A 25,474-nucleotide genomic window follows, 5' to 3' on the forward strand; every position below is an offset into this window, starting at 1 on the left:
GCATTTGCGTAGTAACAGCTTTCTTTTGGTGACTTGACCATGCAGCCCATCTTTCTTCAAGTGTCTCCTTATTGTGCATCTTGAAACAGCCACACCACATGTTTTCAGAGAGTCCCGTATTTCACCTGAAGTTATTTGTGGGTTTTTCTTTGCTTCCCGAACAATTTTCCTGGCAGTTGTGGCTGAAGTTTTAGTTGGTCTACCTGGCCATGGTTTGGTTTCAACAGAACCCCTCATTTTCCACTTCTTGATTAGAGTTTGAACACTGCTGATTGGCATTCTCAATTCCTTGGATATCTTTTTATATCCCTTTCCTGTTTTATACAGTTCAACTACCTTTTCCCGCAGATCCTTTGACAATTCTTTTGATTTCCTCATAACTCAGAATCCAGAAAAGTCAGTGCAGCACTGGATGAAAGATGCAAGGGTTTGTCAGAAGTCCAGAAACTCATTGACCTTTTATACACACACACTAATCACAGGTGAGGATTGTAATCTTTAATAGCCATTCAAACCCCTTTGTGTCAACTTGTGTGCATGTTATCAGGCCAAAATCACCAGGGTATGTAAACTTTTGATCAGGGTAATTTGGGTAGTTTCTATTGCTATTATGATTTAAAAAGAGTAAACACAGTTGATTGATAATAAAAGGCTTCAGCCAAACACTAACCATGAGTGAAAGAAATGTTTTTGTGTTATCATTCATATTGTCTGAAAAATGGCCAAGAAATCATAAATGTAAACTTATGAGCACAACCAAGTTTGGTACTCCCATAAATTAGAATAGGATCCCACTTTACATAGGTTTTTAGACATAGCATGTGGTTTTCATGTATGTTTGCAAATATATTCAAGTTGCACACAACCATATACTGTATGGCTGTACAGCCAAACGCTTACATTCTTGAGCTGTGGGGTCCTGGCGTCCTGGGGGTAAATCTTAGCTGCAAAAACAATTTCACCAGCTTTACTATTTCTGCTTTTATTACACGGGCTGACATACAATATCACAACAGCATTACTAAATGAATGTTTTTTCTAATTTGAAGCTACAGTGCCTTGAAAAAGTATTCATACCCCTTGAAATTGTCCAGTTTGTCATGTTACAACCAAAAACACAAATGTATTTTATTGGGATTTTATCTGATAGACCAACACAAAGTGGCACATAATTGTGAAGTGGAAGGAAAATTATAAATTGTTTTCAAAATTTTTCACAAACAAATATGTGAAAAGTGTGGCGTGAATTTGTATTCAGCCCCCCCCTGAGTCAATACTTTGTGGAACCACCTTTTACTGCAATTACAGCTGCAAATCTTTTTGGGTATGTTTCTACTAGCTTTGCACATCTAGAGAATGACATTTTTGCCCGTTTTTCTTTGCAAAATAGCTTAAGCTCTGTCCGATTGGATGGAGAGTGTCTGTGAACAACAATTTTCAAGTCTTGCCACAGATTCTCAATTGAATTTAGGTCTGGACTGGGCCATTCTAACACATGAACATGCTTTGATCTAAACCATTCCATTGTAGCTCTGGCTGTATGTTTAGGGTCGTTGTCCTGCTGGAAGGTGAACCTCCACCCCAGTCTCAAGTCTTTTGCCGACTCTAATAGGTTTTCTTCTAAGATTGCCCTGTATTTGGCTTCATCCATCTTCCCATCAACTCTGACCAGCTTCTCTGTCCCTGCTGAGGTAAAGCATCCCCACAACATGATCCTGCCACCACCACGTTTCACGGTGGGAATGGTGTTTTCAGGGTAGTGTGCAGTGTTAGTTTTCCGCCACTCATGTGCTGCTGTACGCACGATACACACGATCGCACATTCCGACAACAAAATCCATTTTTTTTCCAATGGATGTTGGCTCAAACTTCTCCGTGAGATGTTCAAAGTTTGGGCTATTTGTTTATAACCTTACCCTGCTTTAAAATTCTCCACAACTTTATCCCTGAGCTGTCTGGTGTGTTCCTTGGCCTTCATGATGCTCTTTGTTCACTAAGGTTCTAGTCTGGTTTCACTAGATTCTAGTTCGGGGTATCAGAGTAAAGGAGACTGAATACAAATGTATGCCACACTTTTCAGATATTTATTTGTAAAACATTTTTAAAAACCATTTATCATTTTCCTTCTACTTCACAATTATGTGCCACTTTGTGTTGGTCTATCACATAAAATCCCAATAAAATACATTTACGTTTTGGTTGTAACATGACAAAATGTGGAAAATTTTAAGGGGTATGAATACTTTTTCAAGGCACTGTAAATCATAATGTTGAGAAAATGTGTTTCTTACATTCTGATCTGTGGCATAGAGCTAATATGGTAGCAACCCTGGTCCAAATTTGAATGGGTTTCCCTTCTGTATTTACACTTTACTGCTTTGTAGTTAATCTTAAAGAGAATGCTCCACTTTGCCAATTCAGAGCAAAGTGACAGAGTTTCTTTAAAGCCTACTCCCCGGCCCACATATACTCACCTTAGCAGTGTATCCTTCAACTACTCCTATCACAGTCACTGGAAAATATTCTGTGTTTCCAGGTATGAGGGTGATGTGAACTCCCATATAGCTCTACTCCCATATAGCTCTACTCCCATATAGCTCTACACTCAAACACTCTTCTATCCAGGTATTGTATTCTGAGGACAGCAATACTTCTTTCAGAATATGCTGATGGTCAAAAGATAGTAGGAGGATGGTAATTTTTTTTAACGCATTTCCCAGAATAAGTCTGCTTCCTCAGAAGTACTGGGAACATACAGATCTAATATAGTATAATACCTTGCCCGGGCAAGCCATGCTTCATGGGAGACTGCAGGGGTTTAAAAACAGGATGTACACGAATGAGCCACCTTATCAGTCTGCTTTGTTCCCTACCATTTGGTGTGGCATATTGAGCTTAGGCCATTAACATTCATTCCTGCCTGACATTGAAAGGATAATTACCACACTAGTCTAGTTTCTGAATAAGATTGTCCAACAGTGTATTGAATAGCAACTTTTTTTTAAATAAAGATTGGGTTGTGAACACGTTACATTTCAAGATTTCACGGGCAAAAGAAAGCCTAAGGCAATTTACCTACAAGCTACATGTTTATTGTTGTCTACCATAGCAATAAGTATACAATAAAAGTATTTAATAGAAGCACATCTTAACAGTTTCAAATGAGGCCTGTACATAAAAAGACAAGACACAAATTGTGTTGGGCTTCAACAACTAAAGTGTGAGAGAAACAAGAACCAACAGTGGTGTTATGCCAAATTTCATAACGAATAACACATACCTGAAGGGCCCTAAGACGGTCAGTGTTGTTACATGGGGTAACACAGGCTTCTCTTGCACCACCTAAAGATTTCAGAAAACGCTTATTGCAGTAAAATTCAGGTATTTACACTGTCTGCATTAAATATACCGTATATACCAGAGGTATTGAATTAAAATTCATGGAGGTTCGATTAGTAACGTCAATGCTGAGGTATTGAATTAAAATTCATGGAGGTTCGATTAGTAACGTTTTCTTCCAGCAGAGGTCCGAATCACATTTTTGTGCGTTGATTCTTTACATCACAGCCCAGGGTTCATTTGAATGGGCTGCTGTGCCTGCGTTTTCTACTGTGAAAAGGTCCTGGCACCTTTTTAAAAATGCAGGCGCATGGAAACTGCATGGTGCATTTGCACCATGATATTTCCATGTGCGGGAAACTGCACCTTGTATTTCAGTGCATTTAAGAGTCATTGGTACCCCTGCACGTTTTCTGTACAGCACCTCATTTTGTGTGCACCTCCTCCCCCACACACACACAGAACTGCCCCCTTCACATCCCCCCCACAGCACTGTCCCCCCTCACATCCCCCCCACAGCACTGCCCCCTTCACATCCCCGCACAGCACTGTCCCCCTTCACATCCCCCCACAGCACTGTCCCCCTTCACATCCCCCCACAGCACTGTCCCCCTTCACATCCCCCCACAGCACTGTCCCCCTTCACATCCCCCCACAGCACTGTTCCCCTTCACATCCCCCCACAGCACTGTTCCCCTTCACATCCCCCAACAGCACTGTCCCCCTTCACATCTCCCCCACAGCACTGCCCCCTTCACATCCTCTCACAGCACTGTCCCCCTTCACAGCCCCCCCACAGCACTGTCCCCTTGACATCCCCCCACAGCACTGCCCCCTTCACATCCACCCCACAGCACTGCCCCCTTCACATCCCCTCACAGCACTGTCCCCCTTCTCATCCCCCCACAGCACTGTCCCCCTTCACATCCTCCCCACAGCACTGTCCCCTTCACATCCTCCCCACAGCACTGTCCCCCTTCACATCCTCCCCACAGCACTGTCCCCCTTCACATCCTCCCCACAGCACTGTCCCCCTTCACATCCTCCCCACAGCACTGTCCCCCTTCACATCCCCCCACAGCACTTTCCCCCTTCACATTCCCCCACAGCACTGTCCCCCTTCACATCTCCCCCACAGCACTGCCCCCTTCACATCCCCTCACAGCACTGTCCCCCTTCACAGCCCCCCCCACAGCACTGCCCACTTGACATCACCCACACAGCACTGTCCCCCTTCACATCCACCCCACAGCACTGTCCCCCTTTCACATCCCCCACAGCACTGTCCCCCTTCACCCCCCCCCCCCCACAGCACTGTCCCCCTTCACCCCCCACGGCACTGTCCCCCTTCACATATCACACCCAAAGCAATGTCCCCCTTCCCAACCCCCACAGCACTGTCCCCCTCCCCCCCCCCCCCACAGCACTGCCTCTTTTACACAACCCTCACAGTACTGCCCCTTTCACATTCCGCACCCCTAGCACTGTCCCCCTTCACATCACCCATCCCTCCCACACACAGCGCTGCCCCCTTAACATGTCATCCCCACAGCACTGCCCCTTTTGCATCCCCTCACAGTATTGCTCCCTTTTACATAACCCCCTCCCACACACAGTACATGACCCCTGCTCCCCATCCTTCACAAGTTCACAGCCATGTCGTTTCCTCCCTTCACTCTCGTACCTTTCACAGAGCGGAGAGCAGGAGGTGGGACAATCCTGAACTGAAGGCAGAGGCACAGCAGCACTGGGGCGTTGGAGCTGCCGGGTAACTTTTCATATTAGCAAGCTGGTGATTGGTTGCTAGGACCACCTCCTAGCAGCCAATCACCACCTGGTTAAAGTGAAAAGTTTATTCAGGCAGCTGCCTCACTCCACGCAGTGCTGGTCCTGCCCCCGGTCCAAAATTGTTTATTTTGATCAATTTATAAAATGCAAAGTGAGCAAACAGAAGAAAAATCTAAATCAATGTTTGATCTGACTACCCTTTGACTTTAAACCAACATCAATTCTTCTAGGTACACATGCACACAGTTTTGGAAGGAACTCAGCAGGTACAGTGGGGAAAATAATTTTTTGATCTCCTGCAGATTTTGTAAGTTTGTCCACAAAAAATGAAGGGTCTATACTTTTTTATCATAGGTGTATTTTCAATGATAGAGAAAGAATATCAACCAAAAATCCAGAAAAAAAAACACATAATACAAATTCTATACATTAGGTTGCAGTTCAGTGAGTAAAAAAAGGAATAGATCCCCAAGCAAAACATGACTTAGTACTTGATGGAGAAGCCCTTGTTGGCAAGTATAGAGGTAAGACGTTTCTTGGAACTGGTTACCAGGTTTGCACACATCTCAGGAAGGTCTACTCTTCTTTACAGATCTTCTCTAAATCCTTAAGGTTTCTTGGCTGTCTCTTGGCAACTCAAAGTTTCAGCTCCCTCCATAAAGTTTCTGTAGGATTAAGGTCTGGGGACTGCCTAGGCCACTCTATGACCTTAATGTGCTTCTTCTTCAGCCACTCCTTTGTTGCCTTAGCAGTATGTTTTTGGGTCATTGTCATGCTGGAAAACCTGGCTGAGGGAAGAAGGTTCTCATCCAAGATTTACAATACATGGCTCCGTCCATTGGCTCCTCAATGAGGCAAAGTTGGCCTGTACCTTTAGCAGGGAAACAGGCCCAAAACATCATGTTTCCACCTCCATGCTTGACTGTCGGATGGTGTTCTTAGGGTCCATAGTCAGCATTTTTCTTCTTCCAAACACAGCGAGTCGATTTAATTCCAAAGAAGAAAATTTTGGTCTCATCTGACCAGAGCACTTTCTCCCAATCCTTCTCTGAATCATTTAGATGTTCAGTGGCATGACTGTACATGTGCCGTCCTGAGAAGGGGGACTTGCTGACTATGACCCCGAGAACACCATTCCTACAGTCAAGCACAGAGTTGGAAACATTATGCTCTGTGGCTGTTTCTCTGCTAAAGGTACAGGCCAACTTTGCCGCATTGAGGGGCCAATGGACAGGGCCATGTATTGAAAAATCTTGGATGAGAACCTTCTTCTCTCAGCCAGAACACTGAAGATAGGTAATGGATGGGTCCTCCAGCATGACAATGACCCTAAATGCGTGGGGGTGACATCATTGTGGTTCCGGCCAACCACAGCGCCGAAGCCGCGATACCCGGAAGTAACCCCCCGGAGAGATGTCGGCCGCTGGAGCGGTAAACGAGGACCGCTGTGGGGGCTTAGATCTCAGGTAAGTAATTCATAATGAGCTAGTATGCTATGCATACTAACTCATTTTGCCTTTGTCTTGCAGGTTTTTTTTTAGGAAATTTTTAAAGGGGTTTACAACCCTTTAATCCTATAGAAAATTTACGGAGGGAGCTGAAACTTCGAGTTGCCAAGCGTCAGCCAAGAAACCTTAAGGATTTAGAGAAGATCTGAAAAAAAGAGTGGACCAAAATCCCTCCTGAGATGTGTGCAAAACCTGGTAACCAAATACAAGAAGCGTCCTACCTCTGTGCTTGCTCACAAGGGTTTCTCCACCAGGTACTAAGTCATGTTTTGCTTGCAGATCAAATACTTATTTTACTCACTAAACTACAACTCAATTTATAATATTTGTATCATGTGTTTTTTCAGGATTTTTGGTTGATATTCTGTCTCTATCATTTAAAATATACCTATAATAAAAATTATAGATCCCTAATTTCTTTGTAAGTGGGCAAACTTACAAAATCTGCAGGGGATAAAATAATTATTTTTACCACTATAGGTTGGGGAATGAACCACAAATCTTCTGTGGATGTAGGCTGCCACAAATCCTTCTGTCTCTTCATGTAATACCAGGCAGACTCGATGATGTTGAGATCAGAACTCTGTGGGGGCCAAATCATCACTTCCAGGGCACCTTGTCCTTTATGCTGAAGATAGTTCTTAATTACATTGGCTGTATTTAATGGTATGGCATTATGGATAAATGTCTGCCTGTATATTTGCTGTGGAGCGATCTCTCCCCTAGAAAACCAGCCTGAACAGAGAGGGTAGATCAGCGATCAAGGTGAACATGGTCAAGGTCGACACATCTTCTGGTAATGCAAGTCTATTCAAATGCTGGTCTCCTTTAGCCATTCTAGGTTTGGCTGCAGCTCCCACCATCAGTCTGGAAGTGACACTAGTAGGTTATCGGGTAGAGAGCATTTTTAGGGCCACCGTAGAAAGTCTTGCTTTTCATCAAGGAGGTTCCTGGGCCTGCCTTAACATAATGCTGCAGAGTAAAACCCTGTGTGAATCAGGCCTCATAGGACCTTCTAGAGAGAAAGAGGCAGATAACCAAGAAATAGTTGTGCACTTGTGTGGAGAACAAAGGAGTTCTTTGCACCAGAACCATCAGACAAACCTCCTGCAATGGAGTCAACAGCTTCACAGGCATCTATTTTACCAGCTCAACCAGCTAGAGCAGTGGTTCTCAACCTCAGTCCTCAAGTACCCCCTATAGGCCATGTTTTGTGAATTTCTCTTAGATAAAATAACTGTCCAAAATACCAAGCCATTGACTCTGATTTAAAGCACCTGTGCAACATAAAAGAAAACCTGCAAACATGGGCAGTTAGGGGTATTTGAGGACTGAGGTTGAAAACCACTGACCTAGACAAGTAAGAGCTTCATCATGCAGTTTGTCTGGAGAGGAGTTTGAAAATGTAGCCATTGGAGGCTTTGACTTTAAGTAGTGGAAGAAGTTTTACAAACCCATCAAAATAGAGGCAATCGCGTTCCCATTTTTAGATGAGATTAAAGGACTAGTGTAGAAGTGAAGAGAAGTGTATTGGAAGCAATCCTTCCACAATCACCTATGCAAACTCTATCTACAGAGTCTGAGGTGAAGCACCTCGATACTGCTCTGTTGGTTGATGCTTCACCTATTTGTTTGGTCAGACATGTAACATTTCTGCTTGATGATACAGTATTTGGGGTGTGCTGGACATGGGCATTCACTTGTATTTTAAGACGATCTACCTAAATTTAGGTGCAGCCTGACGTCCATCAATACCTCTGACAGCAGTGGCAAAGGCTTTTAATGTATGGTTTGAGAGTGTGGAAGCTGCAGTGCAGGCTGACCAGGCCAAAAAGAGCATAATCTTTGTGCAAGAGGAATTAAAGCTCTCCTCCAACTACACGAGGCAGCAATAGACTTAAGCAGGGCCTCTGCAAGATCCATGCTACATACAGTTACGCACAAGAGGGCACTGTGGATTCGCCCATGGGTGGGCGACCCCTCATCCAAGCAAAGTTGGTGCAGAATACCATATGAAGATCAGTCACTGTTCAGTAACCAAACTTGATAAAGGCATTACCATAGCGACCATTGGAAAGTTGGGGCACACACCTCAGGACAGGCATCTCCTCAAAGAAGATTCCAACCATGCCAGATGCTCACAAAACGCTCAGGAGAAGTAAATGTTTAAAGAATAGGGAGAACATTCATAGGATTCTAGCACGAATCACAGTCATATTTCCCCATGGGAACTAAGAAGAATTTGATGCAGAGTGAAGCGAACTCTTTTTGAAAACACATCCATGCAACCCTGTACGTTGGGAGCTTGGCTGTAATGATTTCACTGGGTCTTGATCTAAAATTTTACAAATGTTTGGCTCCTGCAGACAGAAAGTCGGGGACACTGATGTGTCCAGCAAAGCTCAAGAGTCCCTCATTTGCGCAAAAACTCCAGAACAGTGAGACAAGAAAAATGTCCTGTTCCAGTACATCTGCAACTTTCCCTCAGATGGAGCTTTTGTTCCAGTGTCTAAGTTTCAAAGATTCAACGGGGTGTGTTCTCCAATCTTCCTGGTACAGAAGAAAACTGGGGATTGGGGATTGGTAATCAACCTAGAAATACTCAACAAAGATATCTCCAGATACCAATTCTAGATGAAATCACGCTCTGTACTTCTCAAATATTGGATACAGTCTATCGACTTAAAGAATACATATTTTCATGTCCCCATAAATGATACCTTTTAGTCTTATCTGCACTTTGTGGAGGGAGATCTCCACAAAACATTTGCATGCCTGGCTTTAGGCCTCTCCACTTTGACATGGACTTTCGTTTTTATGGCAGTCATAGCACTATTAATGGAACAAGGTATCCGAATATACCACTATGAGTGAAGATAATCTTATTAGCTAACACTCTGCGTTACGATGCCTCAAAGTCACTGGAACACTGAATTGTATGATCCCTGTGATCAAATAGACTCACTGGCAGGCCCCACCCTTTCAAAAGTGATTCCTGCAATGGTGGTGCAGCAGATTTGTGAACTACCAGATCTTCATTTCTCACCCCATTCCACCAGAATGTCGACAACATGGACAGTGGTAGAGCGGTAAAGCAAGACTTTACCATACAAAGTGACCCAATTATGAAGTAGGCATGATTCAGCATGAGTAAGATTTCAGCAGTGTACATTTCAGAAAAACGTATTGCCCGATACACTTTGGGTAATAGAGTGGACAAGAACGAATGATACCTATTACCTCAAGTTTTCAACTTGCAGTGCATAAGTGGGATCAGTTTAAATGGTCTTATTTGCAGCCAACCAGAATGCCAAGGTGACTTAGGCCGTAGTGATCAATGATTTGACAGCATCTTGGCCGGTTTACAAGCCTATGCCTTTCCCCCAGTTCATCTATTTCAAAAGTTCCTGAACAGGTTAGCACAGGAGTCACTGACAAAAATCCCAGTACTACCATTTTTGCCCAAACAACCGTAGTTCTCCTTGTGTCAGTTCATCCAATTGAGTCCTAAAAGCTTATCTCCAGGCTACATCGGAGTAAAGAAAGTCAGAACCACAGTTTTTGATGCCTACAAGAAAGGGGAAAGGAGGATTCCGCGAGAATGCTTTTAGTGTGGATTAGCAAGGTCCTCAACCAGACCTATATTGTTAGCTCTATTCTGGTACCAGAAGGGATGACTGCTCACTCAATGCCTAGTATGTCCACTTTTCAGGTAATGTCATGCATGATGTCAATCCAGACTACCTGCAAGGCATCGACCTGGTCATCGCCATATCCATTCCCATCTCACCACCAGGTAGATTTGGTTGCACTCACCACAGTCAAATTAGAACAAAGAGCATGTTCTGCTGCTTCCAATAAATATTAATAATTTGTTTTACATTCACTACAGTGGTTTTGATCAAAACATATTGTCTATTGCTCATTAAAAGATTCAAATTTTTTGTTTGCATTCCTCTTAGTTTCAGGTAGTTATATCCCATGTGTGATGCCATGGAGTTGTAAGGAAAAACAGTAAATTGATTATCAATACTTACCTTAATTTACCTTATCTGATTACCTTCATGACATCACATGAGCCCACCTGGAGTAGGAGTGTCTACTTCTGGAACACCCTCACTAGGGTTGGAGTCAAATTCATAGATAACTTTGTGGGGGTTAAGCAGGGGGCAGAATCAACCTGTGTGTGTGTGTATCTCGCTTGGAGAGATTTCTTCTCACTTCTTGTTTTACTTTCCAGGGCAGGAAATGAAGGGAAATCTTCCACAGAGGATACTGGCAGCAAAGAAAAAACTTGACAGGGTTTTGGCTAGATGTAAACATAGTAAATGTTTCTTTTTGTCAATATACAGAAAAAAACACAGACTGCTTATCTATTTACTTTACCTGTGCTTAATCGAAAAGTTCTGTCTGTAGGTGTAAGTAGGGTGCTTCCAGATATATCAGACCTCTGGCCATTATAGGAGAAATTTGATGCAGATGTTGTTTGTGCTGGTAGGCTGTGAAAGAATGGAACAGTGTTCCTACAATGCACCACAATATATTGTAGCAAAACTCTGCTAATTATTACATCTAAATAGTGTTTTGTTATGCAAGCACCATCATTAGTGATACCAGTATATGTGTTTTGCCACTAGGATTGATCAGATGACTGTAACAATGGACCTTGGGAAAAAAGGATTTTGACTTACCTGTAAAATCCATTTCTTGGAGTACAATACAGGACACAGGCATATTCCTAGCCAACTGGGTTATATGTTGCTACCTTCAAGTAATTGGACACTGGCAATAGAACTGTAAAGACTTCCATATAACCCCTGCCAGTGACAGTTCTCATCAAGCAATAATGATAACCAGAGACGGGGGGGGGTCCTGTACTGTACTCCAAGAAACAGATTTTACAAGTAATCCTTTTTTTCTTGACCATACAGTACAGGACACTGGCATATTCTTAGGCAATGGGAACATCCAAAAGCAATGGGAAAAAAGAGTGCAACACAGCACATTTTCTGCCCACAAGCCCACACACAAAACAAACAAGGCTATAAGACCCCATCTAAGCAGCTGCTTATAGCACCTTATGGCTAAAGTCAGCATCAGTAGAGGCTTGAACATCTACCTGGTAATACTTAGCAAAAGTGTGAACAGAGGACCATGTGCCAGCCTTACACATCTGCAAAATGGAAACTGGGCCGCAGAGCAGTATTACAACATGATAACCTCAAAACACACACCTCCAAGACGACCACTGCCTTGTTAAAGAAGCTGAGGGTAAAGGTGATGGACTGACCAAGCATGTTTCCAGACCTAAACCCTATTGAGCATCTGTGGGGCATCCTCAAACGGAAGGTAGAAGAGCACAAGGTCTCTAACATCCACCAGCTCTGTGATGTTCTCATGGAGAAGTGGAAGAGGACTCCAGTGGCAACCTGTGAAGGTCTGATAAACTCCATACAGTGCTGGAAAATAATGGTGGCCACACAAAGGTGAGTACACCTAGGGGTGTACTCACTTTTGTTGCCAGCTGTTTAGACATTAATGGCTGTGTGTTGAGTTATTTTGAGGGGGCAGCAAATGTACACTGTTATACAAACTTTAAATTTACTACTTTACATTGTAGCAAAGTGTCATTTCTTCAGTGTTGTCACATGAAAAGGTATAATAAAACATTTACAAAAATGTGAGGGGTGTACTCACTTTTGTGAGATACTGTATATATATATATATATATATATATATATATATATATATATATATATATATATATATATATATATATATATATATATATATATATATATATGTATATATATATATATATATATTTATATATATACACACACAGTGGGGACAGAAAGTATTCAGACCCCCTTAAATTATTATATTGCAGCCATTTGCTAAAATCATTTAAGTTCATTTTTTTCCTCATTAATGTACACACAGCACCCCATATTGACAGAAAAACACAGAATTGTTGACATGTTTGCAGATTTATTTAAAAAGAGAAACTGAAATATCACATGGTCCTAAGTATTCAGACCCTTTGCTGTGACACTCATATATTTAACTCAGGTGCTGTCCATTTCTTCTGATCATCCTTGAGATGGTTCTACACCTTCATTTGAGTCCAGCTGTGTTTGATTATACTGATTGGACTTGATTAGGAAAGCCACACACCTGTCTATATAAGACCTTACAGCTCACAGTGCATGTCAGAGCAAATGAAAAGCATGAGGTCAAAGGAACTGCCTGAAGAGCTCAGAGACAGAATTGTGGCAAGGCACAGATCTGGCCAAGGTTACAAAAAAATTCTGCTGCACTTAAGGTTCCTAAGAGCACAGTGGCCTCCATAATCCTTAAATGGAAGACGTTTGGGGTGACCAGAACCCTTCCTAGAGCTGGCTGTCCGGCCAAACTGAGCTATCGGGGGAGAAGAGCCTTGGTGAGAGAGGTAAAGAAGAACACAAAGATCACTGTGGCTGAGCTCCAGAGATGCAGTCGGGAGATGGGAGAAAGTTGTAGAAAGTCAACCGTCACTGCAGCCCTCCACCAGTCGGGGCTTTATGGCAGAGTGACCCGACGGAAGCCTCTCCTAAGTGCAAGACACATGAAAGCCCGCATGGAGTTTGCTAAAAAAAACACCTGAAGGACTCCAAGATGGTGAGAAATAAGATTCTCTGGTCTGATGAGACCAAGATAGAACTTTTTGGCCTTAATTCTAAGCGGTATGTGTGGAGAAAACCAGGCACTGCTCATCACCTGTCAAATACAGTCCCAACAGTGAAGCATGGTGCTGGCAGCATCATGCTGTGGGGGTGTTTTTCAGCTGCAGGGACAGGGCGACTGGTTGCAATCGAGGGAAAGATGAATGCGGCCAAGTACAGGGATATCCCTGACGAAAACCTTCTCCAGAGTGCTTAGGACCTCAGACTGGGCCGAAAGTTTACCTTCCAATAAGACAATGACCCTAAGCACACAGCTAAAATAACGAAGGAGTGGCTTCACAACAACTCCATGACTGTTCTTGAATGGCCCAGCCACAGCCCTGACTTAAACCCAATTGAGCATCTCTGGAGAGACCTAAAAATGGCTGTCCACCAACGTTTACCATCCAACCTGACAGAACTGGAGAGGATCTGCAAGGAGGAATGGCAGAGGATCCCCAAATCCAGGTGTGAAAAACTTGTTGCATCTTTCCCAAAAAGATTCATGGCTATATTAGATCAAAAGGGTGCTTCTACTGAATACTGAGCAAAGGGTCTGAATACTTAGGACCATGTGATATTTCAGTTTTTCTTTTTTAATAAATCTGCAAAAATGTCAACAATTCTGTGTTTTTCTGTCAATATGGGATGCTGTGTGTACATTAATGAGGAAAAAAATGAACTTAAATGATTTTAGCAAATGGCTGCAATATAACAAAGAGTGAAAAATTTAAGGGGGTCTGAATACTTTCCGTCCCCACTATATATATATATATATATATATATATATATATATATATATATATATATATATATATAAAACATGTAGATTTAAGGGCCAGTGCGGCACCCCCTGCTTCACTTGCTTCAGAAGATATACACCTGAATACACAGGTCCACCCTGTATCTTCCATCATTTTGACAGGGTCTGGGTGCTGTCCCAGTGGTGTGCCTACGGTAACGATCTGGAAGCTGTATAAGAAGCCAGAAGGGTTGGTATGTAGCCAAGTTGGTGCAAAAATTAAAAAAAATCAGTACAGGAAAAAAGGAACATCCATCACCTAGGGGGTTCCTACCATTCTGTTTGCCAGGGTCCAATCACCTGAAGGTAACGACAAATAACCCAGTTGTCTAAGAATATACCTGTACTGCCTACCTGTGTTCTGTACTGTACGATCAAGAAATATCCACTATGCTGACAAATTAAGTGCAGGTGACCAGTTTTATCAAATGTGGTCTAACAGCCATGTTGTTTTGGATCCTAAAATATAACCTATTTTGTTTCTGTTTCTAAAGCTTTAATGGCTGCTAAAATGCAAAAGCGCTGATTTCCTCAACCAAATACCAATAGTAATTTCTTGTCTGTACATTTTCCCTAGAAACTTTTGACAACTAATTCCTAATTTTTCTGAATTCTTCCTCATATTACTCCAATTGTAAAGTTGTAAAAAGTAAAGTAGTTAACTAGTAAAGGTTGTTTTAGGATATTACATTGTCATTATGTTATGTGTACATTGTAACTGTAAATGCTTAGTGGGGTACTTCTTTAAACCCCAACCTAATCCTCTTGAATTATTGTTATAATGCATACAGTCTGCATATACAGCAACACATATTCTGTAATGCAACAACCCATCTCTCCAGTAGTCCAAACTGACCCCCCCTCCACGCTGCTCTAATCAATGGTGTGCTGACTCCCTTAGCAGTACTGTTAATTGGAACAGTGCTCAAAGGAAAGTTCAGGCATTTTTTATTGTTTGTATTGTGTTGATTTTATATATTGGTTTCCTTCTACATTATGCTAAAGTTTTACGACCCCTCTGTGACTAGTATCTCCCCCTGCATTCTATAGCTCTCCCTCTGTCTTATCTCACTAACTCTGCTGCTATCTTTTTTACCATTGATTTGTATGTCTTTGGTTTTCTCCTTTTTTTTTTTTCTTCTTTAACATGCTGCTTAAAAATTTGTGAATCAGTACTGCTTGGACCTTGAAGAAGGGAACATACCCCAAAAGCTTGTCCTGAAAAATTGTATGTTAGTGCAAATAAAAAAAAGTATCACAGACAGTACTCAATTTTCTTTGTATTGTGTGAAAGCAATGTATTATGAAACAGAATCCCCAGTTAAAGTTAGATGGGCATGGGGATGTTTATCTACTACATCAGGGATATGCAATTAGCGGACCTCCAACTGTTGCAGAACTACAAGTCCCATGAGGCATAGCAAGACTCTGACAGCCAAAAGCATGCCACCCAGAGGCAGAGGCATGATGGGACTTGCAGTTTTGCAACAGCTGGAGGTCCGCTAATTGCCTATCCCTGTACTACATCTTCTGTATGGCATCTAATGATGTGGAAAATAACGTAGAGAAGTTCTTTCTCACAGTGTTACTCCAATGAACAACAGTCCTTAACCACTTGCCGACCGCCTAACGTAGATATACGTCGGCAGAGTGGCACGGGCAGGCAGAATCACGTATATATACGTGATCTGCCTCCCGCGGGCGGGGGGTCCAAACGGACCCCCCCCCCGGTGCCAGCGGCGGTCGGCATCTGACTGGGAGCGTCGGGAGGCGAGGGGGAGACCATCCGATCGTGGCCCCCCCCTCGCGATCGCTCCCAGCCAATGGGAATCCTCCTCTGCCTGTGTGTAGTTTCACACAGGCAGAGGATGTGATGTCATCTCTCCTCGGTCTGGCAGTTTCCGTCCAGCGCCGAGGAGAGAAGACATGTAAGTGCACACAACACAAACACACACAGTAGAACATGCCAGGCATACCTTACACCCCCGATCCCCCCCCCCCGATCGCCCCCCAATCACCCCCCCCCCTGTCACAAACTGACATTAGCAGTATTTTTTTTTTTTTTTTTTTTTCTGATTACTGCATAGTGTCAGTTTGTGACAGTTACAGTGTTAGGGCAGTGAGTGTTAGGCCCCCTTTAGGTCTAGGATACCCCCCTAACCCCCCCTAATAAAGTTTTAACCCCTTGATCACCCCCTGTCACCAGTGTCACTAAGCGATCATTTTTCTGATCGCTGTATTGGTGTCGCTGGTGACGCTAGTTAGTGAGGTAAATATTTAGGTTTGCCGTCAGCGTTTTATAGCGACAGGGACCCCCATATACTACCTAATAAATGTTTTAACCCCTTGATTGCCCCCTAGTTAACCCTTTCACCACTGATCACCGTATAACTGTTACGGGTGACGCTGGTTAGTTCGTTTATTTTTTATAGTGTCAGGGCACCCGCCGTTTATTACCGAATAAAAGTTTAGCCCCCTGATCGCCCGGCGGTAATATGCGTCGCCCCAGGCAGCGTCAGATTAGCGCCAGTACCGCTAACACCCACGCACGCAGCATACGCCTCCCTTAGTGGTATAGTATCTGTACGGATCAATATCTGATCCGATCAGATCTATACTAGCGTCCCCAGCAGTTTAGGGTTCCCAAAAACGCAGTGTTAGCGGGATCAGCCCAGATACCCGCTAGCACCTGCGTTTTGCCCCTCTGCCCGGCCCACCCAAGTGCAGTATCGATCGATCACTGTCACTTACAAGGCACTAAACGCATAACTGCAGCGTTCGCAGAGTCAGGCCTGATCCCTGCGATCGCTAACAGTTTTTTTGGTAGCGTTTTGGTGAACTGGCAAGCACCAGCCCCAAGCAGTGTCAGGTTAGCGCCAGTACCGCTAACACCCACGCACGCAGCATACGCCTCCCTTAGTGGTATAGTATCTGATCGGATCAATATCTGATCCGATCAGATCTATACTAGCGTCCCCAGCAGTTTAGGGTTCCCACAAATGCAGTGTTAGCGGGATCAGCCCAGATACCTGCTAGCACCTGCGTTTTGCCCCTCCGCCCGGCCCAGCCCAGCCCACCCAAGTGCAGTATCGATCGATCACTGACACTTACAAAACACTAAACGCATAACTGCAGCGTTCGCAGAGTCAGGCCTGATCCTTGCGATCGCTAACAGTTTTTTTGGTAGCGTTTTGGTGAACTGGCAAGCACCAGCGGCCTAGTACACCCCGGTCGTAGTCAAACCAGCACTGCAGTAACACTTGGTGACGTGGCGAGTCCCATAAGTGCAGTTCAAGCTGGTGAGGTGACAAGCACAAGTAGTGTCCCGCTGCCACCAAAAAGACAAACACAGGCCCGTCGTGCCCATAGTGCCCTTCCTGCTGCATTCGCCAATCCTAATTGGGAACCCACCGCTTCTGCAGCGCCCGTACTTCCCCCATTCACATCCCCAACCAAATGCAGTCGGCTGCATGAGAGGCATTTTCTTTATGTCCTCCCGAGTACCCCTACCCAACGAACCCCCAAAAAAGATGTCGTGTCTGCAGCAAGCGCGGATATAGGCGTGACACCCGCTATTATTGTCCCTCCTGTCCTGACAATCCTGGTCTTTGCATTGGTGAATGTTTTGAACGCTACCATTCACTAGTTGAGTATTAGTGTAGGGTACAGCATTGCACAGACTAGGCACACTTTCACAGGGTCTCCCAAGATGCCATCGCATTTTGAGAGACCCGAACCTGGAACCGGTTACAGTTATAAAAGTTAGTTACAAAAAAAAGTGTAAAAAAAAAAAAAAAAAAAAAAAAAACACATACAAAAATATAAAATAAAAAAAAATAGTTGTCGTTTTATTGTTCTCTCTCTCTCTATTCTCTCTCTATTGTTCTGCTCTTTTTTACTGTATTCTATTCTGCAATGTTTTATTGTTATTATGTTTTATCATGTTTGCTTTTCAGGTATGCAATTTTTTATACCTTACCGTTTACTGTGCTTTATTGTTAACCATTTTTTTGTCTTCAGGTACGCCATTCACGACTTTGAGTGGTTATACCAGAATGATGCCTGCAGGTTTAGGTATCATCTTGGTATCATTCTTTTCAGCCAGCGGTCGGCTTTCATGTAAAAGCAATCCTAGCGGCTAATTAGCCTCTAGACTGCTTTTACAAGCAGTGGGAGGGAATGCCCCTCCCCCCCAACGTCTTCCGTGTTTTTCTCTGGCTCTCCTGTCTCAACAGGGAACCTGAAAATGCAGCCGGTGATTCAGCCAGCTGACCATAGAGCTGATCAGAGACCAGAGTGGCTCCAAACATCTCTATGGCCTAAGAAACCGGAAGCTACGAGCATTTTATGACTTAGATTTCGCCGGATGTAAACAGCGCCATTGGGAAATTGGGAAAGCATTTTATCACACCGATCTTGGTGTGGTCAGATGCTTTGAGGGCAGAGGAGAAATCTAGGGTCTAATAGACCCCAATTTTTGCAAAAAAGAGTACCTGTCACTACCTATTGCTATGATAGGGGATATTTACATTCCCTGAGATAACAATAAAAATGATTAAAAAAAAAAAAATGAAAGGAACAGTTTAAAAATAAGATAAAAAAATAATAATAATAAAGAAAAAAAAAAAAAAAAAAAAAAAAAAAGCACCCCTGTCCCCCCTGCTCTCGCGCTAAGGCGAACGCAAGCGTCGGTCTGGCGTCAAATGTAAACAGCAATTGCACCATGCATGTGAGGTATCGCCGCGAAGGTCAGATCGAGGGCAGTAAGTTTAGCAGTAGACCTCCTCTGTAAATCTAAAGTGGTAACCTGTAAAGGCTTTTAAAGGCTTTTAAAAATGTATTTAGTTTGTCGCCACTGCACGTTTGTGCGCAATTTTAAAGCATGTCATGTTTGGTATCCATGTACTCGGCCTAAGATCATCTTTTTTATTTCATCAAACATTTGGGCAATATAGTGTGTTTTAGTGCATTAAAATGTAAAAAAGTGTGTTTTTTCCCCAAAAAATGCGTTTGAAAAATCGCTGCGCAAATACTGTGTGAAAAAAAAAAATGAAACACCCACCATTTTAATCTGTAGGGCATTTGCTTTAAAAAAAATATATAATGTTTGGGGGTTCAAAGTAATTTTCTTGCAAAAAAAAATTATTTTTTTATGTAAACAATAAGTGTCAGAAAGGGCTTTGTCTTCAAGTGGTTAGAAGTGTGGGTGATGTGTGACATAAGCTTCTAGATGTTGTGCATAAAATGCCAGGACAGTTCAAAACCCCCCCCCAAATGACCCCATTTTGGAAAGTAGACACCCCAAGCTATTTGCTGAGAGTCATGTTGAGTCCATGGAATAATTTATATTGTGACACAAGTTGCGGGAAAGAGACAATTTTTTATTTTTTTTATTTTTTTTTGCGCAAAGTTGTCACTAAATGATATATTGCTCAAACATGCCATGGGAATATGTGAAATTACACCCCAAAATACATTCTGCTGCTTCTCCTGAGTATGGGGAAACCACATGTGTGAGACTTTTTGGGAGCCTAGCCGCGTACGGGACCCCGAAAACCAATCACCGCCTTCAGGATTTCTAAGGCCGTAAATTTTTGATTTCACTCTTCACTGCCTATCACAGTTTCGGAGGCCATGGAATGCCCAGGTGGCAAAAAAAAACCCCAAATGACCCCATTTTGGAAAGTAGACACCCCAAGCTATTTGATGAGAGGTATAATGAGTATTTTGCAGACCTCACTTTTTGTCACAAAGTTTTGAAAATTGAAAAAAGAAAAAAAAAAATTTTTTTTCTCGTCTTTCTTTATTTTCAAAAACAAATGAGAGCTGCAAAATACTCACCATGCCTCTCAGCAAATAGCTTGGGGTGTCTACTTTCCAAAATGGGGTCATTTGGGGGGGGTTTGTGCCACCTGGGCATTCCATGGCCTCCGAAACTGTGATAGGCAGTGAGGAGTAAAATCAAAAATGTACGCCCTTAGAAATCCTGAAGGCAGTGCTTGGTTTTCGGGGCCCCGTACGCGGCTAGGCTCCCAAAAAGTCCCACACATGTGGTATCCCCATACTCAGGAGAAGCAGCTAAATGTATTTTGGGGTGCAATTCCACATATGCCCATGGCCTGTATGAGCAATATATCATTTAGTGACAACTTTGTGCAAAAAAAAAAAAAAAAAAAATTTGTCACTTTCCCGCAACTTGTGTCAAAATATAAAACATTCCATGGACTCAACATGCCTCAAAGCAAATAGCTTGGGGTGTCTACTTTCCAAAATGGGGTCATTTGGGGGGGTTTTATGTCATCTGGGCATTTTATGGCCTTCAAAACTGTGATAGGTAGTGAGGAGTAAAATCAAAAATGTACGCCCTTAGAAATCCTGAAGGCAGAGATTGGTTTTCGGGGCCCCGTACGCGGCTAGGCTCCCAAAAAGTCCCACACATGTGGTATCCCCATACTCAGGAGAAGCAGCTAAATGTATTTTGGGGTGCAATTCCACATATGCCCATGGCCTGTGTGAGCAATATATCATTTAGTGACAACTTTTTGTAATTTTTTTTTTTTTTTTTTTTTTTTTGTCATTGTTCAATCACTTGGGACAAAAAAAATGAATATTCAATGGGCTCAACATGCCTCTCAGCAAATTCCTTGGGGTGTCTACTTTCCAAAATGGGGTCATTTGTGGGGGTTTTGTACTGCCCTGCCATTTTAGCACCTCAAGAAACGACATAGGCAGTCATAAATTAAAGGCTGTGTAAATTCCAGAAAATGTACCCTAGTTTGTAGACGCTATAACTTTTGCGCAAACCAATAAATATACACTTATTGACATTTTTTTTACCAAAGACATGTGGCCGAATACATTTTGGCCTAAATGTATGACTAAAATTGAGTTTATTGGATTTTTTTTAGAACAAAAAGTAGAAAATATCATTTTTTTTCAAAATTTTCGGTCTTTTTCCGTGTATAGCGCAAAAAATAAAAACGGCAGAGGTGATCAAATACTATCAAAAGAAAGCTCTATTTGTGGGAAGAAAAGGACGCAAATTTCGTTTGGGTACAGCATTGCATGACCGCGCAATTAGCAGTTAAAGCGACGCAGTGCCGAATTGTAAAAAGTGCTCTGGTCAGGAAGGGGGTAAAACCTTCCGGGGCTGAAGTGGTTAAGGTGCTGACATTCTTTACTCTATGATACACAGTACATGTACAAAAGTGCAAAGAAGGAATAAAAATAAACAAAAAAAAAGCCTAGCCTGCCTTATAGTAATGTATACGCATTTATAAGGCATTCCTAAATAATATGGACTGTAGTCTTTGAATTTTGAATTAGAATGGAGCAGCATTCATTTATGCCTACTCTTGCTTTTGCTATGGATCAATTTATATGTATAAGTAAGAACTCAATGTAAGCATATAGTAAATGCATCTCGAATGCATGCCAAGTACAAGCCATTTTTCCTTGAAAGCACACTGCCTGCCTGCATGAGGCAATTGGCTTTTTTTCTGAGCCAGAATATCTAAGTAAACTCACTCCTACCTTTAGCTCTTGTACCTTTATACACCATTATGGACCAAAGCACTTTTTACATTTTCACTATGGCCATGTTTATTTTGTGAATACTTTGTCCTTACTTAAGATAACAAACTTATAAATGTACTCTCTGTGGTCAATAGTGTCCTGCAAAAATTATTTTCTTTTCTTTGTAATTCTTAGAAAAAAAATCTTAAATTGTTTTTTTTTCTATTTTAACCAGTGCTCATTATCAAAATAAGTAGTTTTATGGAAAAAAAAGTTTAAATATATAATATTTTAATGTGACCCATTTAAAGTTACACGAAAATAACATTACAGAGCATGCCAAAGTTGTTTGTTTTAATATTTAAACATTATTGCTAAAAAATAGAAATGATATAAAAAAAAAAGAATCAGCAAACAAAAAATGGCTAAGGAGAGAAGGGGAGGAAGGAGTCAAATCAGGCCAATTAAGGTTAACAATAGAATAAATAGGAAAATGTTTTATTGAACAAAAACATTTTTTTTTTTTTTTTTACTTGAAAAGTTCCTTTAACTGGTGAGATTTGCAAAAGAAAGGCCACAGCTTTGATCTACATTCTATATGTGAATCAAACAGTAAATACAGCAATACATTGACAAGACTATCTGCACATCACTTTAGACGGAAGCAGGTGAGTTTTGACAGCTGCTTCTGCTATGTAACACATTTTGACATCTGGTAATTGTAGGTAAGCATGGCAGGGGAAAGGAGCAGGATGAAAGACAGAAACTTTGCTGAAGTTTTTTTAGGGCATATCTCCTACATCTAAAATCCTCAAGTGGTTAAATATATTACCAAGGTAGTTTGAATAAATTTTTGTGTTCTAGGATGACACCTCTATTTTTTATACAAAGTTATTTAGCTCTGCAGATAATGCATTGTGTCAATTTTATCTTCATTTCTATCTATAATAAACAAAAGCTTGTACCTATTACCAAGGCTTTTTTTCTCAGAGAATAGGCATAGGAACTGTCACTTCTAATCTCCGCCCCCTACCCACCTCTGAGCACCGTTCCTTGGTTTCATCCCCTACCCACCTCTCAGTACTGCCGCTTTTAGAGAGTATAGAGCCAAGTATAATTGTGAGGTGCTAAGTAATTTGTATAACATTTGTTAATAATAGCAAGAAAAGTAGTAAAATAGATTCCCCACAACCAGCAGCAATAGACCCCCCCAGCAGCAATAGATTCACTCGGAAACAATAGATCCCCCTAGCAATAATGGACCCCCACAACAAAATACCACCCAGCAGCAACAACAGATCTCCCAGCAGCCAGTATCAATAGACTATCCAGCAGCCAGCAACAATAGTAGATCTCTTCCAGCAATAATTGACCCACCAGCAACAAAAGACCGCCACTCAAAAATAGATCCGCTCCAGCAACAATAGACCCTCCAGCCCACCCCAGCACCCCTTGCCATTACATACATTCAGTGCTGCAGGTGCCGGAACTGCATTCCCCCGCGTTCCCGCTGAAAAAATACCCTGCCTATTACTGTGTAAACCCTAACAGTGAACATCTATTTTCTGCTCGCTTTTGGTCTGTTTAAAAAAAGAAAAAAACATTTAAACAATTGTAATATCTGTTTGATAAGTGGACCCCCCCCCCCCCCCCTAAAAAAAAAAACTGTTAATCATCATCATTAGTAATTTATGGCTGTCTTCTCTACACCTCCTGTGTTGTTTCAAGTAGTCTAATTAGTCCTTCCAATTCTTATTTTTGACCACAGATCAGTGAAACTCTGTGCTGTACAGAACAGTAAAGTGGGAGGGTTTGAGTAGTTAAGCAAAAGATAACTGGGCAGGGATGATAACACTCAGTCCAGCTAAACAGATTCACCCTCCTAAAAAATTCCTCTTACTTCCTATTGCATCTCTAGAAAAGTAAAATATTTCCTCTTACTTCCTGTTGCTTTTCCAGGACAGGAAGTGATGGAAAATCACCTAAATGAGAATGGGATGCAAACAGCAAAAAAATAAATAAATAAACCGACAGGGATTCTAACCCTTCCCTACTCTGTCCAAAACTAAAAAAAGCTTTGGCTATACATATACTTTCATGCAAATACCTGAGATTGTTAGAGCCAATACCCTAAAAATACACTGTATTTTAAAAATAATTCCATATGTGTTAAATTTTGAGCATTATTTTTGCATACTTTTTAACACATATACACTTATTTTAGGTCTTTATTGCATGTGCAATAAAACTCTAAGGCCTACTTCACATATACAGTATGCTTTGAGGTAATGTTACTTCACAACATTAACGCACTGCATCAGACTGCAAAAGTGTGGCTAGGGCCTTATTGTGTCTAAAAGTGGACCATGCTAAAACCGGCAAAACACATAAAAATGATAAAAATAACAAATAAATAAGTAAATAAAAATAACGGCCTTTACTTCCCATACATAAGAGGGAGAGAAGTAGTAATTTAATTTTTTTTTTAAACTGCTCTCTTTCTTCCATTCATCCGTACTCATATCATTTAAACTGTTATCACCATTAATGAATGCCAGAAAAAAATGAAAGTGTTACTAAACCCACAAGAGTAAAATCAGTCTATATACGCAGTAAAGCGTTGTATAAGTACCTGAAATTAAAAAAAATAAAGCATGCTTGTTATACTCACTGTGGAACCTTTGGGGTAATCCTCCGAATTGTGTAAAAAGGCTGTTTGATCCTGTCTTCTCTGATCTGCCTCTTCTTCCACAGTCCCCAATCCATCTCCTGACAGTACAAAGCTTTGGGGACACTCTGCACATGCTCAGTTTGATGTATATTGCTAGAAAGTTTTTTTGGGGGGAGGGTGCATGTGATGAGCACAGGGCCAATCAGCACTGTCCAGACACAAGGTCAGGGGTCATGCAGCCTCATAGGACAGTCAGAGTAGAATGAAAACTCCTGCAAGCTTTAACCAGACACTGATAGAAGTCACAAGACTGCTATATACTACTGATGAGAAAGGGTATTTAGCAGTTTATAGTTACTAAAATAATTGCATTATCATATTCTGTGTTCTGTGGGAGACCAGATATAGTGAATGCAGGGTCCTGGATGTAGCAACACTTTAAATAAACAAAGTAGTTTAGCTTTCAGTTTGTTTTTAAATAGTCACTTACCTGTAGGACATGCTGTGACCAGACATAGGAGAACCTAAAAATAAAAGGTTTTAAAAAAGCAAATCAATTTCTGTTCTTTTCTTTTTACTTGCTTATTGTCTTTATTTTGTGTCTATTTTAATGTCTGTATTTACAGCCATATGATGGTACAATGCCAAATAATTGGACTAAATCATGAGACTTAAAAGTACCCTTTAACATAAATTTGAGAGTCATTGGAATCTGTTCAATGTCCATCACTAGCCAGACAGCAATAAATTACAGCAGTGCTAAAGTAAGAGAAATCTCAGCTCTTGCTTGCTATGGCAAGGTTTCCACACTCACAGCAGGAAGTGAAGTGATGTAAAAACAATTCCACCAAGTTACCATGGCAACATGCTACAAAAATCCACTTCTGCATTATAGAATATAGTGTTCATGTGGTTGGGGGCCTAAAATAAAAGGGTTTGTTTACACTTCAGGAATAGGAGATGCTGATTTGGTGGCCAACCCTGCCATTTTGTAAAATGTAGATAAACAGCGCCAATGAAGCTTGGCTTTCAAAAGACCCAATACAATCTTACCCTGACTGGAACTCATTGGAGTGGTTCTGTCCTGTGTTCTACTTGCTGATGGTGGTTGCTACAGACATAAGACAGATACATAAGATAAAATATA

The 25,474-nt window shown here is 41.8% G+C and overlaps 1 protein-coding gene across 1 annotated transcript in view; it reads right to left on the reverse strand.

Moving 5' to 3' along the window:
- Positions 1 to 896: 896 nt before the first annotated feature.
- The window catches only part of RNF212B (ring finger protein 212B), a 136,662-nt gene continuing 112,084 nt past the window's right edge, over positions 897 to 25,474 (reverse strand). Inside the window, exons 9-13 of the mRNA XM_073610941.1 lie at positions 25,381 to 25,438; positions 24,818 to 24,851; positions 11,022 to 11,134; positions 3,281 to 3,342; positions 897 to 944 (exon numbers count right to left, since the gene is read on the reverse strand). Of these exons, the coding sequence (XP_073467042.1) occupies positions 897 to 944; positions 3,281 to 3,342; positions 11,022 to 11,134; positions 24,818 to 24,851; positions 25,381 to 25,438 (315 nt within the window). The remainder of the gene's footprint in view (positions 945 to 3,280; positions 3,343 to 11,021; positions 11,135 to 24,817; positions 24,852 to 25,380; positions 25,439 to 25,474) is intronic.

The sequence above is a fragment of the Aquarana catesbeiana genome, linkage group LG01, assembly GCF_042186555.1.
Source record: "Aquarana catesbeiana isolate 2022-GZ linkage group LG01, ASM4218655v1, whole genome shotgun sequence".
Classification (NCBI taxonomy): domain Eukaryota; kingdom Metazoa; phylum Chordata; class Amphibia; order Anura; family Ranidae; genus Aquarana; species Aquarana catesbeiana.